At 36.8% G+C, this 14,058-nt stretch overlaps 1 protein-coding gene across 1 annotated transcript in view; it reads left to right on the top strand.

The window, feature by feature from the left end:
• The window catches only part of LOC111379590 (probable sphingolipid transporter spinster homolog 2), an 8,006-nt gene extending 6,023 nt beyond the window's left edge, over positions 1–1,983 (top strand). The window contains exons 8-12 of the mRNA XM_023002998.1: positions 169–188; positions 249–413; positions 890–1,018; positions 1,371–1,449; positions 1,673–1,983. Of these exons, the coding sequence (XP_022858766.1) occupies positions 169–188; positions 249–413; positions 890–1,018; positions 1,371–1,449; positions 1,673–1,785 (506 nt within the window). The 3' untranslated portion in view covers positions 1,786–1,983. The remainder of the gene's footprint in view (positions 1–168; positions 189–248; positions 414–889; positions 1,019–1,370; positions 1,450–1,672) is intronic.
• Positions 1,984–14,058: the final 12,075 nt, after the last annotated feature.

Genomic DNA, 14,058 nt, shown 5'->3' with positions numbered 1-14,058 from the left:
AAAAAAATTGACAGAGTAGAAGATATAAGCAGAAGGTAAGTCTTGTACCTAGTTGAGAATTATAGTGAAATAATGTAAAAGATGGATGACAATGGAAATTCCTTGAAATAAAGCTGAAACTAGGAAATGAACCTTTACTATAGGCTTAACAGAGAATTGGATGCTGAGTTTCATTGAACTTGAATCCCGTAACTAAATAACCTTACAAACTGAAGATATTGGACAACCTGAGTTTCATACCATGCTAGCATGTAATGTGGGTTTCATTAACAAAGTCTTTATCTCTGATGCAGCTTCTGTCTGTGGCAACATTATTTGGAGCAATATTTTGCTTTGTCGCATTTTGCTTTAAGAGCCTAATTGCTTACGTGATTATTTTTGCAATAGGAGAACTGCTAATATTTGCCACCCAGGTAAATTTTCTTGTGAGTGAACCCTTGTTTATGCTTATGGTAATTTACAAATGTAGATGGTCTACGCTTTACTTTGTTTCATGCCTTCGCCACATTTTCTGTTCTTGTTTCACATTTGAAATTTGTCAATATTCTTATTATCTATTGTCTTTAAGACTACACTTTGTAGTCGCTGATTTTGGTGCCCTCATATGATGGTGTTTCCGCTTATTCCCTTTTTCTTTTAAATTTAACACTTTTATACTATTCTTCAGTTTCTACTTTTAACTTCTAGAAGAGTTTGCTCAGTACATCTTTGAGGTGTCGTGATATTGTGCTAACCAAATTAAATTACATATATTTAGTAGAAAATAATTGTTTAATGTTGCATAAATTTGCTAAATTTACCTTTCTTTTTCTTTCTTTCTTTCTTCCATGAATTTTCAGTTAAGGATCAGTAGTAATTGAGTATTAACAATTTGTTTATGCCTCTGCAGGCCCCTGTAAATTTTGTTTGTCTACATTGTGTCACACCTAGTTTAAGACCATTATCCATGGCTATGTCTACCGTCTCCATTCACATCTTTGGTGACGTGCCTTCTGCTCCTCTCGTTGGGCTTCTCCAGGTTTGCTAAGTTTATGTTACTATTATTTACTTTTAGGAAAAGGCAGTGAATGATGACAGTATATTCACATGCGTGTACGCACATAAAGAAAGAGTGGGGCGACTGGGCCAAAATGAGATGGTTGTCAAGGATCTTGTTGCTTTAGATCTGCCTGTAAATCTAGCGATGCACTGAAGGGAGTGGCGAAAAGGGATTCATGTAGTGGACCCCAAATCTTTTGGCAACAAGGGATCTGCTACATAGATCCTTTTTTCGCAAGTACGTTCTTTTCATTCTTAGATCTACTTAGAGATCTAAAAGTACTCATCATAATGTTTGATGATATTCTCCTTATCACAATTTCTTTCTGTAGGATCATCTTAACAATTGGAGGAAAACTGCTCTTATTCTTACATCCATTCTGTTCCTGGCTGCCGTAATATGGTTTGCAGGTAATCTTTTATTTACAGTTTTATCAAGGTTTTATGGGTATTTCCATGGTTGATTTCTATTCTGAGGATGCTAACATAATTTTGGTAATGAGAAGTTGACTCCCCCTTTATTAACATCACTCTTTTAGCTATCTTTTCACGAGAATATTGATAAATTAATTTGTTGACAACTGAGAACAATTAACGTATGTCTAAGATATTTGAACCTTGTGTACTTTGGTAGGTATTTTTCTTCAGAGTGTAGATAGTTTTGATGACGAGAGTGAGAATCCAGGCACTATTGAAAATTCAAGCCCAACTCCTTCACAGGAAAGGAAGAAGACCGAAACAGCATAAGTTTTCACGAAGCATAAATTCTCTTGAGACTAGCCAGTTGGTAAAGTGCTGGTTTTTGACACTCGTATTTAATGTAAATTCTTTCTTCTAATGCCTCTTGTGAGCGTAAATAATGTTATTGCATTTGAAATCATTCACATTTGTTCAATTACACTCTCCTGGGAAAGAAATGCAAAAATTCTTGCCTTAGCTATTTAATGCAATTCTTATGGCTGCTAGTTCAATTTCATGTTTTGATTTGTCGGTATACAGATGAATCAAAAACTGGGTGAAAAAGGATTTTGCTTGAATTTCCATGACTCTCCCAGTTACAAGTTCAAGAACCCTGTGAAATGAAAATGGAAAATGATATGCTTCAGATAGGTACTATCTTGGTGGCCTAACTTGTATCCATGCACTTCATATCTACCTGAAGTAAGAGTCATGGCCACCTTATTGTACTATACAATTTTTACCCTCTAGGAGGTGTTTCACAAGTTTTACTACTAAACCAACATAACTAACGTAAGTTTCTAATCAGGATCGAGCAGCCTGACCATTATCTTAGTGTTTGGAAGAGGATAGAAAATGAGAATCATGGACTCGTTAAGCCACTTCGAGATTTTTCACAATATTATCCAAAAATAAACAGAAATGTTTGGTTATAGTTCTCAAGATACCTTGTTAAATGGCTTGTTGCCAAGACCAAACTTGTTAGCAGGTTTCCCATCGGGAATTTTATAGTCTCTACACCAGTCTCTGTTTGCAGTAAGGGTTCCCTGAAGATAATAATGTGTTTAGTCCAGAGTAGTTATCACTAAGAATAAGAAGAATGGAGACCATAAATTTACAAGACATATATGGTCCATTTACTAAGTTGGAATGCTGACAAGATTAAGAAAGAAGCATATGTGACAAAATATATCAATAGCCTCGTCAAATTCCGTCCAGTCCAACATAGAAAATATGCCAATATGGAGTTAATTGTTTCAATGGTCACTGAACTTAGGTTCATGTCTTTGATTGGCCACTGAACTTTAAAATGTCGAGTTTTGGTCACTGAACTTAGGTTCATGTCTTTGATTAGCCACTGAAATTTAAAATGTCAAGTTTTGGCAACTGAACTTTGAAAAATGTCGAGTTTTTGTCACTGAACCTAGCTCCATGTCTTCGATTGCTCACTGAAATTTAAATGTCTAGTTTTAACTACTGAATTTTGAAAAATATTGTACATTATTCACTGAATTTTGAAAAATATTGTACATTATTCACTGTAAACTCAATATTTTTCAAATTTTAATAGTTATGCTAGTGAGTAACACACGGCAAATTTCAGAATTCAGTGGTCAAAACTCAACATTTTAAATTTCAGTCAGTAATTTAAGACACAGACCTAAGTTCAGTGAGCAATCGAAGATATTGTCCTAAGTTTAATGACTAAAACTCGCCATTTTAAATTTCAGTGACTAATCAAAGATATGGATCTAAGTTCAGTGATCAAAACTCAATATTTTAAAGTTCAGTGGCCAATCAAAGATATGAACCTAAGTTCAGTGACCATTGGAACAATTAACTCGCCAATATGATTTGTTTATCTCCTTATTTTTACATATATATGCGGAATTTAACATCTAAAAGTTTACCATGCAGTTGAGACTTGGACATGTCCTTTACAAAATCTTCATTCTTGTACTCGGCAAGGATAAATACACTATACCTTCTTTGAAGTCTCAAGTGAACTATCATTATAAAAGTAAAATTTATTGAAAATATTAATTTTGTGTACTTGTGTCATTAACTAGGGAAGCTTTTGGACCATCAATTGAAATTGCAACTAGTTTCCAATCAAGTTCTCCCCCATCAATCATTGCCAAAGCAGCCAGTACGACGAAATCTCGTGTATTAAAATACAGAAATTGTTACAAATTGTACTTTGATAAATACAAATGATGTTGACCTTCTTGTAATTGCAAAATTGTAAAAATCCTCTGATTAGTTATCTGAATTTTGAAGACGAGGGGGCACGTGGCTTGAATCTTGGTCTTCGAGAATTTGTTGAAAATTTGATTTTTTAAGACTTGACTTGTTCGGAACTTGAATCTTGAGACTTTGACTCGAATTTGATTTGATTTGAAGAAGATTTTGATCTTCTTGGATTTGGCGTGAACATGTTTGATTCGAAAAAGATTTTAATCTTCTTGGGGTTCACCGAGTTTAGGTTTGAGAGAATTTCTTCTCTTTTTCCGTCCTTGGAATTTCTTCAGCACTTCGTAGCGCTCTCTGCTTTCTTTCTTGCTTCAGCTTTCACCTCTCCTTTTTTTTGGACTATTGGTTCTATTTATAGGGGAGAATTCATGCTAATTTTGGTAATTGCTCAATTGTATTTAATTAAAAGAGATAATTGAGTAATTATGATTTTATTTATTTGTTTATTTATTTAAAATTTGGTATGGACCCTTGAGTTTTATGGACTTTAGTAGACTTAAATTTAATTGGGCTAATAATTTAAATCGACCAAATCCATTTTATTTTATTTACTTATTATTTTTTTTATGTCTATAAATCTTGATTTTCGATTTTATTTTTTGATTTGTTCGATTTTAAATTTTTATTTTATTTTATTTGACCTCAAACATCCTGTTAGTAAATTAATACAGGTGGAACGCTTGAGTGAATTTGATAAAATTCTTATCCTCCAAATTCGAGAATAAGATTTTTTTTATTTTGTCGAATTTCGATTATTTATTTATTTATTTTATATGACCCAATAAGAAATTTAATTTGAACAGGCTTTTTGTATTTTATGGGAAATTGGGCTTAAATGAAGTCCGTTATCTGTCTATTTACACGAAGAAATTATAAAACTTGGGAACAAGTCTGTTAAATCTTGCAAACAGAGATAAAACATGTATTCATTTTCCCCCCTCTTTCTCACCTTTTTTCTTCTCTCTCCTTTTTTTCCTTGGTTTCTGCCTTTGCACAGAAACCAAGTAATTGGTTTCTTGGAATGCAGAAACCACTTTTTTTTTCCTTCGCTTGGTTTTCTATGCAATGGTCGCTTGGTTTTCTGCGCAATGGCAAAAACCAATTACTTGGTTTCTGGGTTTTGTGCAGATTTTTTTTTTTTTTGTTTCTTCTTCCTTTCTTTTTCTTCTTGTCTTTATTTCTTTCTCTCCTTTTTTTATTTTCTTTTATTCCCTTTTTTTATTACTGTTATTGTTATTATTATTTTTTTGTTTTAACAACGTTGAAACTATCATCATCATCATCATCATCATCATTATTATTATTATTATTTTCAGGGATTCAACCTTTTGGATTGAATCAAGGATTTTGAGGTTCAAAATTTTCTTCGTGTAGAGGTTAATTTTTTATTTTTTTTATGTTGCAAATTATTCCATGAGTTCAGGAAATATATGCTTATAAACAAATTCAAAATTGCAAACCTTCATACACGTTGAGGACAAAGGACTACCACTTTTCACCATCCAATGCACTTTTTGTCAGGGACCAAGAACCTGCTCCTTTGTCTGTTCAAAATATTTCGTGTTGAGAACTAAGGACCTGTTTCTTCGACTGTCCAAGATACTTTGTGTTAAGGACCAATGACTCGTTCCTTCAACTGTCCAAGACATTTTGTGTTAAGGACTAAGGGCTGGCTCCTTCCATCATCCGAGGCACTTTGTGTTGAGGAACAAAGACCGTTCCTTCAGCTTTCCAAGACACTTCGTGTTAAGGACCAATGACATGTTCCTTCAACTGTCCAAGACACTTTGGATTAAGGACAAAGGACTTGTGTCTTTAATTGTCTAAGGCATTTTGTGTTAAGGACTAAAGACTGGCTCCATCCATCCCATCCAAGGCACTTTGTGTTGAGGACTAAGGACTGTTCCTTTAACTGTTCAAGACACTTTGGGCTAAGGACCAAGGATTCGTTCCTTCAACTGTCCAAGACATTTTGTGTTAAGGACTAAGGACTGGCTCCTTCCGTCGTCCGAGATACTTTGTGTTGAGGACCAAGGACCGTTCCTTCAACAGTCCAAGACACTTCGTGTTGAGGACCAATGACCTGTTCCTTCAACTGTTCAAGACACTTTGGGTTAAGGACCAAGGACTGGCTCCTTCTATCGTTCAAAGTACTTTGTGTTGAGGACCAACGACCGTTCCTTTAACTGTCCAAGACACTTTGGGTTAAGGACCAAGAACTCGTTCTTTCAATTGTCCAAGGCATTTGTGTTAAGGACTAAGGATTGGCTCCTTCTATCATCCGAGGCACTTCATGTTTGGGACCAAGTACTTGTTCCTTCAACTGTCCAAGGCACTTTGTAGAGGCTGCTTACATATTTGGGAGACTCGTGATTTTAGACAATAAACTAATTTAAGAGAATTACTGCCTCTTTTTTTTAGCTGGCTTTTTTTTACAGGCATGGCTGGAACAAGTTCTGATGATAAAGTGTGTTCTGACATGCACGAAATTGTTGAGCTTAAAAATCGAGGCAAAAGTTATCTGTGTTTCAAAGATACTGATGTGAAGTACCATGTCCAGATTGGCGTATGAGGTGAACTTAAATTTAGTATCCATAAGCCAACGACAGATCCTTCCCCTGATCTTCTGAAGCCATTGTCGGAGTTGCATATGTCCACCATTAGTGAATGTCACGAGAGTTTGGATACTAGCAAGTCCAACCGCTCTAACAATCATCTTCCCTTTTTGTGTCTTCTGCCTCATCATTCCCAGAGCATGGAGTGCATCTCTGCGAGTTAGCTTTTGCAGTCGGTTCTGCTACAAAAAATTACCATCGCCCAAACTCTATTTACAGAGCTTTTTGTGAGGTTTGGTGTCCAGACATCAACACCTTTATAACTACCAATGATGAAATTGGCATTACTCTTTGGGACATTCGCGAGATAAGTGGACTTTCAATCATGGGTCATTATTATGAAAAAGTAGTCCCAAGCCTTTCAGAGTTGACGGATCATCTTCCCAAGTCTTGTCTGTGGCTCTTTAATATTTTCGCATTGATTGCCTATGCGAATGAATCTGACAGGGTTACTTACGAACGGTGGGTTAATTTTTGGTTTCATGAGAATGGTTGTGTCCCAAATCCTCGACAACACAATAATTATAAGAATGTTATAAATTTAAATCCATTCAAGAGGCGCCATCAGAGAGCATCGAATGAAAGATGGAGGCCCGTGGTGGTAGACAAGCCAAGAGACATTACTCGTAGGGATCAATGTCACTGGAGCAATTTGCCAGTATCTTTGTCTATGGAAGAAAAGAGGAATTAGAGATAACAGCCTATCTCTCCCTATGGCTTTGTCGCTTCATTCTTCCATCAGGGGTTGAAAGTATGAGATTTGGGACCTATAAAGCATTTTCTAGGATGGCTGGCGGATATACTTATAGCTTGGTTCCATCCATATTGGCGAGCATTTATAGTAGACTTACACGAACATCTAACTATTAGACAAACCTACACCTTGTCTCAATTTCACATTCATTTCTTGGACATTTTCTTTATGCTTGGGCGGCAACTTATTTTGATCGAGGTGTTTATGCTCATATAGATAAGAGTTATTCTCGCCTTATAATTCGAAGATATGCTGGCACTCTAAATGCTTTTCAGTCTTGGGAGAAAAATGTTGTTGATTGTCTAGAATTTATCCATGGAGCGATTAACACCAATGATTTTTGTTGGAATCCATTACCCTCATCGTCTCATCTTGATGTACGCGTGGATGACCAATCGAGGTCTGCAGATACTTCAAAATTCATGATGAGTATTCAATTTGGATTTGTTTCTTATCGTCGAGAAAATTCAACTTTCATTCTTGAGGCGTATAATCCTCACAGGTTTGCAAAACATTTTGGCTTTAGACAGAAACTTCTTGGTTTACCAAGAAAGTTGAATATTGCCCCCAGTGTAGGCGACATGTATTGGGTTTGGTTGTCCATGACTCGGACGAAAAGTGGATCTGTATTTCATATTCCAGAGTATGTGAGGGATATATATCAAAACATTGATGTTGAATACCAGGCTTGGTGGAATAGTGAAGTATTACCACTCTTGACCAGGGTCCAGGTACAAGTCTTATTTTCTAGTGAGAGCCCTGACTTTGTTCTTGGCCTGACTCCGAACAGGGTTTTAGCTAGAGGGTTAAATCCTCTAAATGTTGCTCCTGAAGAGGCTTCTCGAAAGAGGGATCCAAACCAGCAAAATGAAAGAAGTATTAAAAGAATCAAAATTATAGTTCCCTCGACAAAGATTACTGCCACCTCTGAGCCGCTGATAAGGTGTTAGAAGCAATTTTAATTTCGAATCACAGTAGTTCTGGAGATCGAACATCATAAGCACTGGGAAAGACTTTGACACTAGAAGATGAAATTTCTAGAGATCAAGTATAGTTCTTTTTTTATTTTTTATTTTTTTATCATACTGCTTGTATTTGATTTCTGTCACAATCTTCAATTTTAGGCTCCTTTTTCTCGATTATACAAAATTAAAGGATCGGTAGAACCGAGGCCATTTCAACCTATTCCGAGTCTTTCAAAAGGTGAAGTTGGAGCTTCTCATAGTAACATCAGCCTCCCGAACACACCATCAGAAGGTGGATTTTTAGACATGTCGCGTAGGACACGAAATGCAGGTATGTTCTTTGTTTTTGTTTGCTGCACCTTTTTTTTTTTTGAAATCATACTTCATTTTTTTGTAGCTTTTCCGAGCATCCCTAAAGGACTAAATTTCTCTATGGATCCAAACTTTTTGTAAAATCAGACTGGCGAGAATGACGAGCGAATCGATGCACTCCAAGGAATAGATGATATTCTCGATTCTCATGATCCTCCTTTCAAATATCCAAGCACCATCAATGGAGGTACTTCGATACTTATCATGGATAATTTGAATAATGAAGATGAAGTGAATTCAGGGATCGTGGGAGCTAACATCTCAGGGATAAATCAAGGAGTTCCTGTCGTTCCATTTTCATTGGCTTTAGTCAGTATCCCACCTTCACAGACAAATGATCATCGAGCTGCACCAATCTGTTCTTTTATATCTGGTCCTCCGCCTTGAATTACCCAAGAGTCTCCTTATCTGATAGCTGCTCTGGAAGAAGCCATGACTAATTACCTTCAAAAGTGTTTTAAGGATGTCTTGAAGTATGGATTTTCCAATATTCGACCTTGGTGGGATGAAAATAACTTAATTCTTCAAAACGTGATTATCAACTCATTCCACATAGACCCAGGGCCTTTGATGAAGCGCATGGATGTATATTTGAAAAAAGTTGACTCTTACTTATCTGAAAAAAAGCAACACTTAGATTGTCTAACCGTCGAAGAAAAGGATGAGCAGTTGAAACTTTTGAACATTCAGCTAGAAGTAACGGATTCCACGCGTTCTTCGTTGGAAGACAAAATTGGTCAGCTAACATTTGTGATAGGTAAACTCCGTGATGAACTTCAAGCTCAGTAGGAACGGACGAGTATGCTTAGAGCTAAGAAGGCAGCTTTAGAAGAATCACAGACAAGAGATGGCACTAGCATAACATCCATTGACCAGAAAAGGAAGACACTTGAAGATAGTTTCCTACGAGTGATCCTGATGAAGTCAAGAATTTCTGATCTCTTTTTTTTAGACCATATTGTATGAATTTTAATTTGATATTTTTATTTGGATGGACTTTTCTTTTTCATGTTTCTTTTTTTTTTTTTAACTACAGCAAGTGATGAACAAATTGAATGAATTTATTAGTTATGACTGAACTTAAATTTATAATTTATTCAAGTTGCCTACGCACCCAAACTGGATCAAGTCGAACGTAGTTCATTACAAGAGCACAATTTTTTTTTTACAATGAAAAATTTAAAAGAAAGAACTTTGGGTGTAAAAACGCTTTAAAAATTTTCCATTGATAGGTCCGATTTGTAGTCCATCTTTGTTGACGATCTTGTACGTTTCGTGAGTGAACGCATAAGTAACAAGAAATGGACTATCCAATTTAGGCTGGAACTTGCCCCCCATTTTTCTTGTGATTATGATCGGCCTGCGTACGTAAAGTACTAGATCCCCAACTTGAAATCATCTTGATCGCACCTTCTTGTTGAAGAACTTCGCCATTCGAGCTTGATAGCACTCCAGATGCATTTGTGCTTCTAACCTCTTCTCATAAAAAACTTCTAGTTCTTCCAATTGAAGACGAGCATTTTCTTCAGTTGTCAAACCTTCTTGGATGACAATTCAAAGTGACGGGATTTGACACTTTAGGGGAAGTACAGCTACCACCCTATATACTAAGGCATAAGGAGTGGCTTGTATTGGAGTTCGATAAGTAGTTCGATAAGCCCATAAGACTTCACCGATTTTCTCATGCCAATCTCTTTTTGATTTGGAGACAATCTTTTTCAGTAAACTGTATAGTATTTTGTTGAACGTTTCTGCCAATCCGTTAGCTGCCGCATTGTACATAGACGAGTTGTACTAATTGAACCCAACCTTTGCACATAAATTGTTTATGTGGCTATTGTAGAATGCTTTGTCATTATCGGTCATGATATGCCGCGGGACACCATATCAATAAATTATTTGGATGTGAATGAAATCTACGACATTTTCTTTCTTTACTTCCTTCAATGATACGATTTCGGCCCACTTAGAGAAGTAGTCAGTCCCGACGAGGATGTATACATGCCCTACTGAAGACTTTGGAGTTATATGTCCAATTACATTAAGACCCCATCATCAAACGGCCATGAAGCTATTGTCGGATGTAATGGTTCCGAGGGTTGATGGATGAAATTCGCATGAACTTGGCAAGCTTCGCATTTTCTTGCATAATCCATGAAATCTTGTACCATAGTTGGCCAGTAATACCCCATTCTCTTTATTCGAAAATAGAGTTTGGGTCCAGACTGATGGACACCACAAATTCCAGAGTGGGCTTTTTCCACGACCTGTGTTGCTTCATCATTACTTGGTCATTGAAGGAAAACTCTATCAAACGATCGTTGATAAAGTGTTCCCTTATAAAAGATAAAGCGAGAGGCACACCTCTTGATTTTAGTTTTTCGCTGTGGATTATCTGGTAGTTTTTTATGTTGAATGAAATCAATTATTGACTGTCTCCAATCTTCTCTTTCTTCATCTTCGAGTACTTCGACATTATTGTTTTCTTCCAAATTATTGGGTAGCAATGACGGAAGCACCCATCTTTGAGCAATTGATATGGAGTGAGAGAAATTTTCATGCTAAAATAACAGCCAAATTAGCTAAGGCATCAACTTCTCTGTTTTCACTTCTCAGGACGAATTTGATTTTTACTGAATCAAATCGTCTCATAAGCATTGATGCATATTCATAATATGGTTTCAGGTCTGAATTACAGACTTCATACTCAGCTAAAAGTTGGTTGATTATCAATTTAGAATCTCCAAAGACTTCCAGCTGGTGGATGTCCATATCTAAAGCTGCTTCTAAGCCAAGGATAAGGGCTTGATATTCCGTCACATTGTTTGACATTTCTCTATTAAGGCAAAAGAGTAGGGCATGACGAGATCATGTGGAGTTACAAAGACTACTTCTGCTCCAGCACCTTAACTTCAAGCTGCCCCGTCAAAGTATAGCCTCCATGATGGTATGACTTCAGTAAATAGAACTCTTTATCGGGAAAGTCTTCTTGAAGTTCCCATTCCGCTGGAATTGGGTGGTCAGCCAAGAAATCTGCCAAAACTTGTCCTTTAATGGCCTTTTATGGAAAGAATTTAATATCGAACTCAGACAATTGTAGTGCCCATTTTCTAATCCCCGCCAGTGAGAATTGGCCTAGACATTATGTACTTCAATGGATCAATCTTCGAAACGAGATTGATTATGTGTGATAGCATATAATGTCTCAACTTTTTAGCTACGAAGGTTAATGCAAGGCATATTTTTTCAATAGGTGAATACTTCATTTCAGCCCCTACCAGTGTCCGGCTTAAGTAATAGAGTGCATTTTTTTTCCTTCATCGTTAACTTTGATGAGAAGTGCTCCAAGAGAATATTCTTGTGTTGCAATATAAAGAGTCAGTGGCTTTCCTGGGATTAGAGCTGTGAGTACTGGTGGACGAAACAAATATTGCTTAATGCTTTGGAAAGCATTTTGACAAGAGTCGTCCCACTCAAATGGTACATCCTTCTTCACAAATTTGTTGAATGGATGGCATCGTCCGGCCAGGTTAGAGATAAATCTTCGAATGTATGTAAGTTTTTCTTGAAAACTTTTCAACTCACGTACATTTCTTGGCTCTAACATGCTAATTATGGCGTCAATTTTTGATTGATCTATTTCAATGCCCGGTGTCAAACGACGAAGTCGAGAAATTTTTCAGAGGTGATGCCAAATGCACATTTCAATGGATTCATCTTCAGTTGATGTCTTCGAAGTCTTTTGAAAACATCCCGTAAATCTTGTAAATGATCGTCACTTCTTTTTGTTTTGACAACAAGATCATCCACATAGCATTCCACGTTCTTATGCAACAAGTCATCGAAAATCTTCTGCATTGCCCTCTGGTAGGTTGCCCCCGTATTTTTTAATTCAAAAGGCATAACTTTGTAACAATATATGCCTTTATGGGTACGAAATGATGTAAGCTCCTCGTCTTTTGGGTTTATTCATATCTGGTTGTATCCAGAAAATTCGTCCATGAAAGATAAGACTTTATACCCGGTAGTTGCATCCACCATCAACTATGTTATTGGAAGTGGAAAATCATATTTTGAACATGCTTGATTCAGATCTCAAAAGTCAACGTAAATTCTTAATTGCCCATTATTCTTTTTGATAGGGACAATGTTCGCGATCCATGTTGGGTATTTCACTTCACGTATGAATCCAACTTCAATAAGTTTGTTGATTTCCACTTCAATTTTAGGGATCAGTTCTTGTCAAAATCTTCTTTGAGATTGTTTGACTGGTCGAACTCCATGTCTTACTACAAGATGACACACTTCAACCTTAGGATCTAACCTCGACATTTCTTTATAAGACCATGCAAACACGTCTTTGTATTCCTGAAGCAAATTAATGTACTCAGATTCCTCTTTTTGATTGAGAAGTGCACTTACAAATACTGGTCTCGGGTCTTCTTCGATCCCCAAGTTCAATTGTTTCAAGTCATCCACAGTAGCCTGTCCACCTTCTTCAAATGTAGGTGGGGTTGGTTCGGGTTCATCTATTGTGAGAGAACTTTCGGACTCAGAGTCTGAGTCGGGAGCTCCTTCAAAGGCTATGTGATTGACCGATACTTCTTTCTTATCTTCATTACCCTTTAGGGATGGGTGAACTTTTTTACATCTTCGTCTTCTTCTTGATCGTTGTGGTTTTAGACTTGGATCAGAAGTTTTAATTCCAAGTCGAGAAAATGCAGATTGTCTTTGGGATGACGTCTGGGGAGCTTATGTATTCCTATCAATTTAGGTAGAAGAAGAATCTTCGCTTAACCTTTAGAAGATAGAAACTTTACCTTTTACGTCGACAACTAAAGAGGGTTCTCTTTTTAAACTTTTAAATACCAAAACTCTGGCATTCTCATTTTCAATTTGATCGAACACTGAAGGTCTCGGCTGTTCTGATTTCTTTTCTGCAACTTCATAAATTTGAACGATAATGGGTTTGAGGAAACCTTCTTGACCTTTATCTTCCTAGGTGGATTGGGATCATATCCCAAACCATACCTAGGTCAGGATATCAAGGCTCCATCAGAATTAGAAGGGACACGTTCTCCTGAAAGGACAGCATCAAGATCACCTAATCTTCGAGGCTCTACTTTTCCAAACCTTGTTGTCGAAGCCTTTGATGTAGGTTTATGTTCATCTCCGACTGCCATGAGTTGATGGGGTAGAAGCAATCTTCGAATACTAGGTATTAGGAGAGTTAACTATTTTCTCAATACCTCAACATCGGTTGATTCTATTTGAGGTTTTTTGCCTTTAGAGAATCCTTTGGATGTAAATTTTGACTTGCCTTTGATAAGTTAATGAGATTGAGTAGTACTAGGCGTATCATGATCATTTGCGTCTTCTTTAATTGAATTCAGACATGGTCAACCCTGCAGAATTGCACTCTTCATCTTCCATGTAGAATTTGGCATCAGCAAAATGAGATTCTACTTCAAGGAATGGTTTAGACTCAGCTACCACACATTTAACTTCTCCATCTCGGCTCTATTTGAAGCATTGGTGCCAAGTAGAAGGTACCACTCCAGTTTCATGTAGCAAAACACGTCCAAGGAGTAACTCATATGAT

The sequence above is a fragment of the Olea europaea genome, chromosome 3, assembly GCF_002742605.1.
Source record: "Olea europaea var. sylvestris chromosome 3, O_europaea_v1, whole genome shotgun sequence".
In the NCBI taxonomy this organism is placed as follows: domain Eukaryota; kingdom Viridiplantae; phylum Streptophyta; class Magnoliopsida; order Lamiales; family Oleaceae; genus Olea; species Olea europaea.
This window is presented reverse-complemented; position numbering and strand designations above follow the sequence as displayed.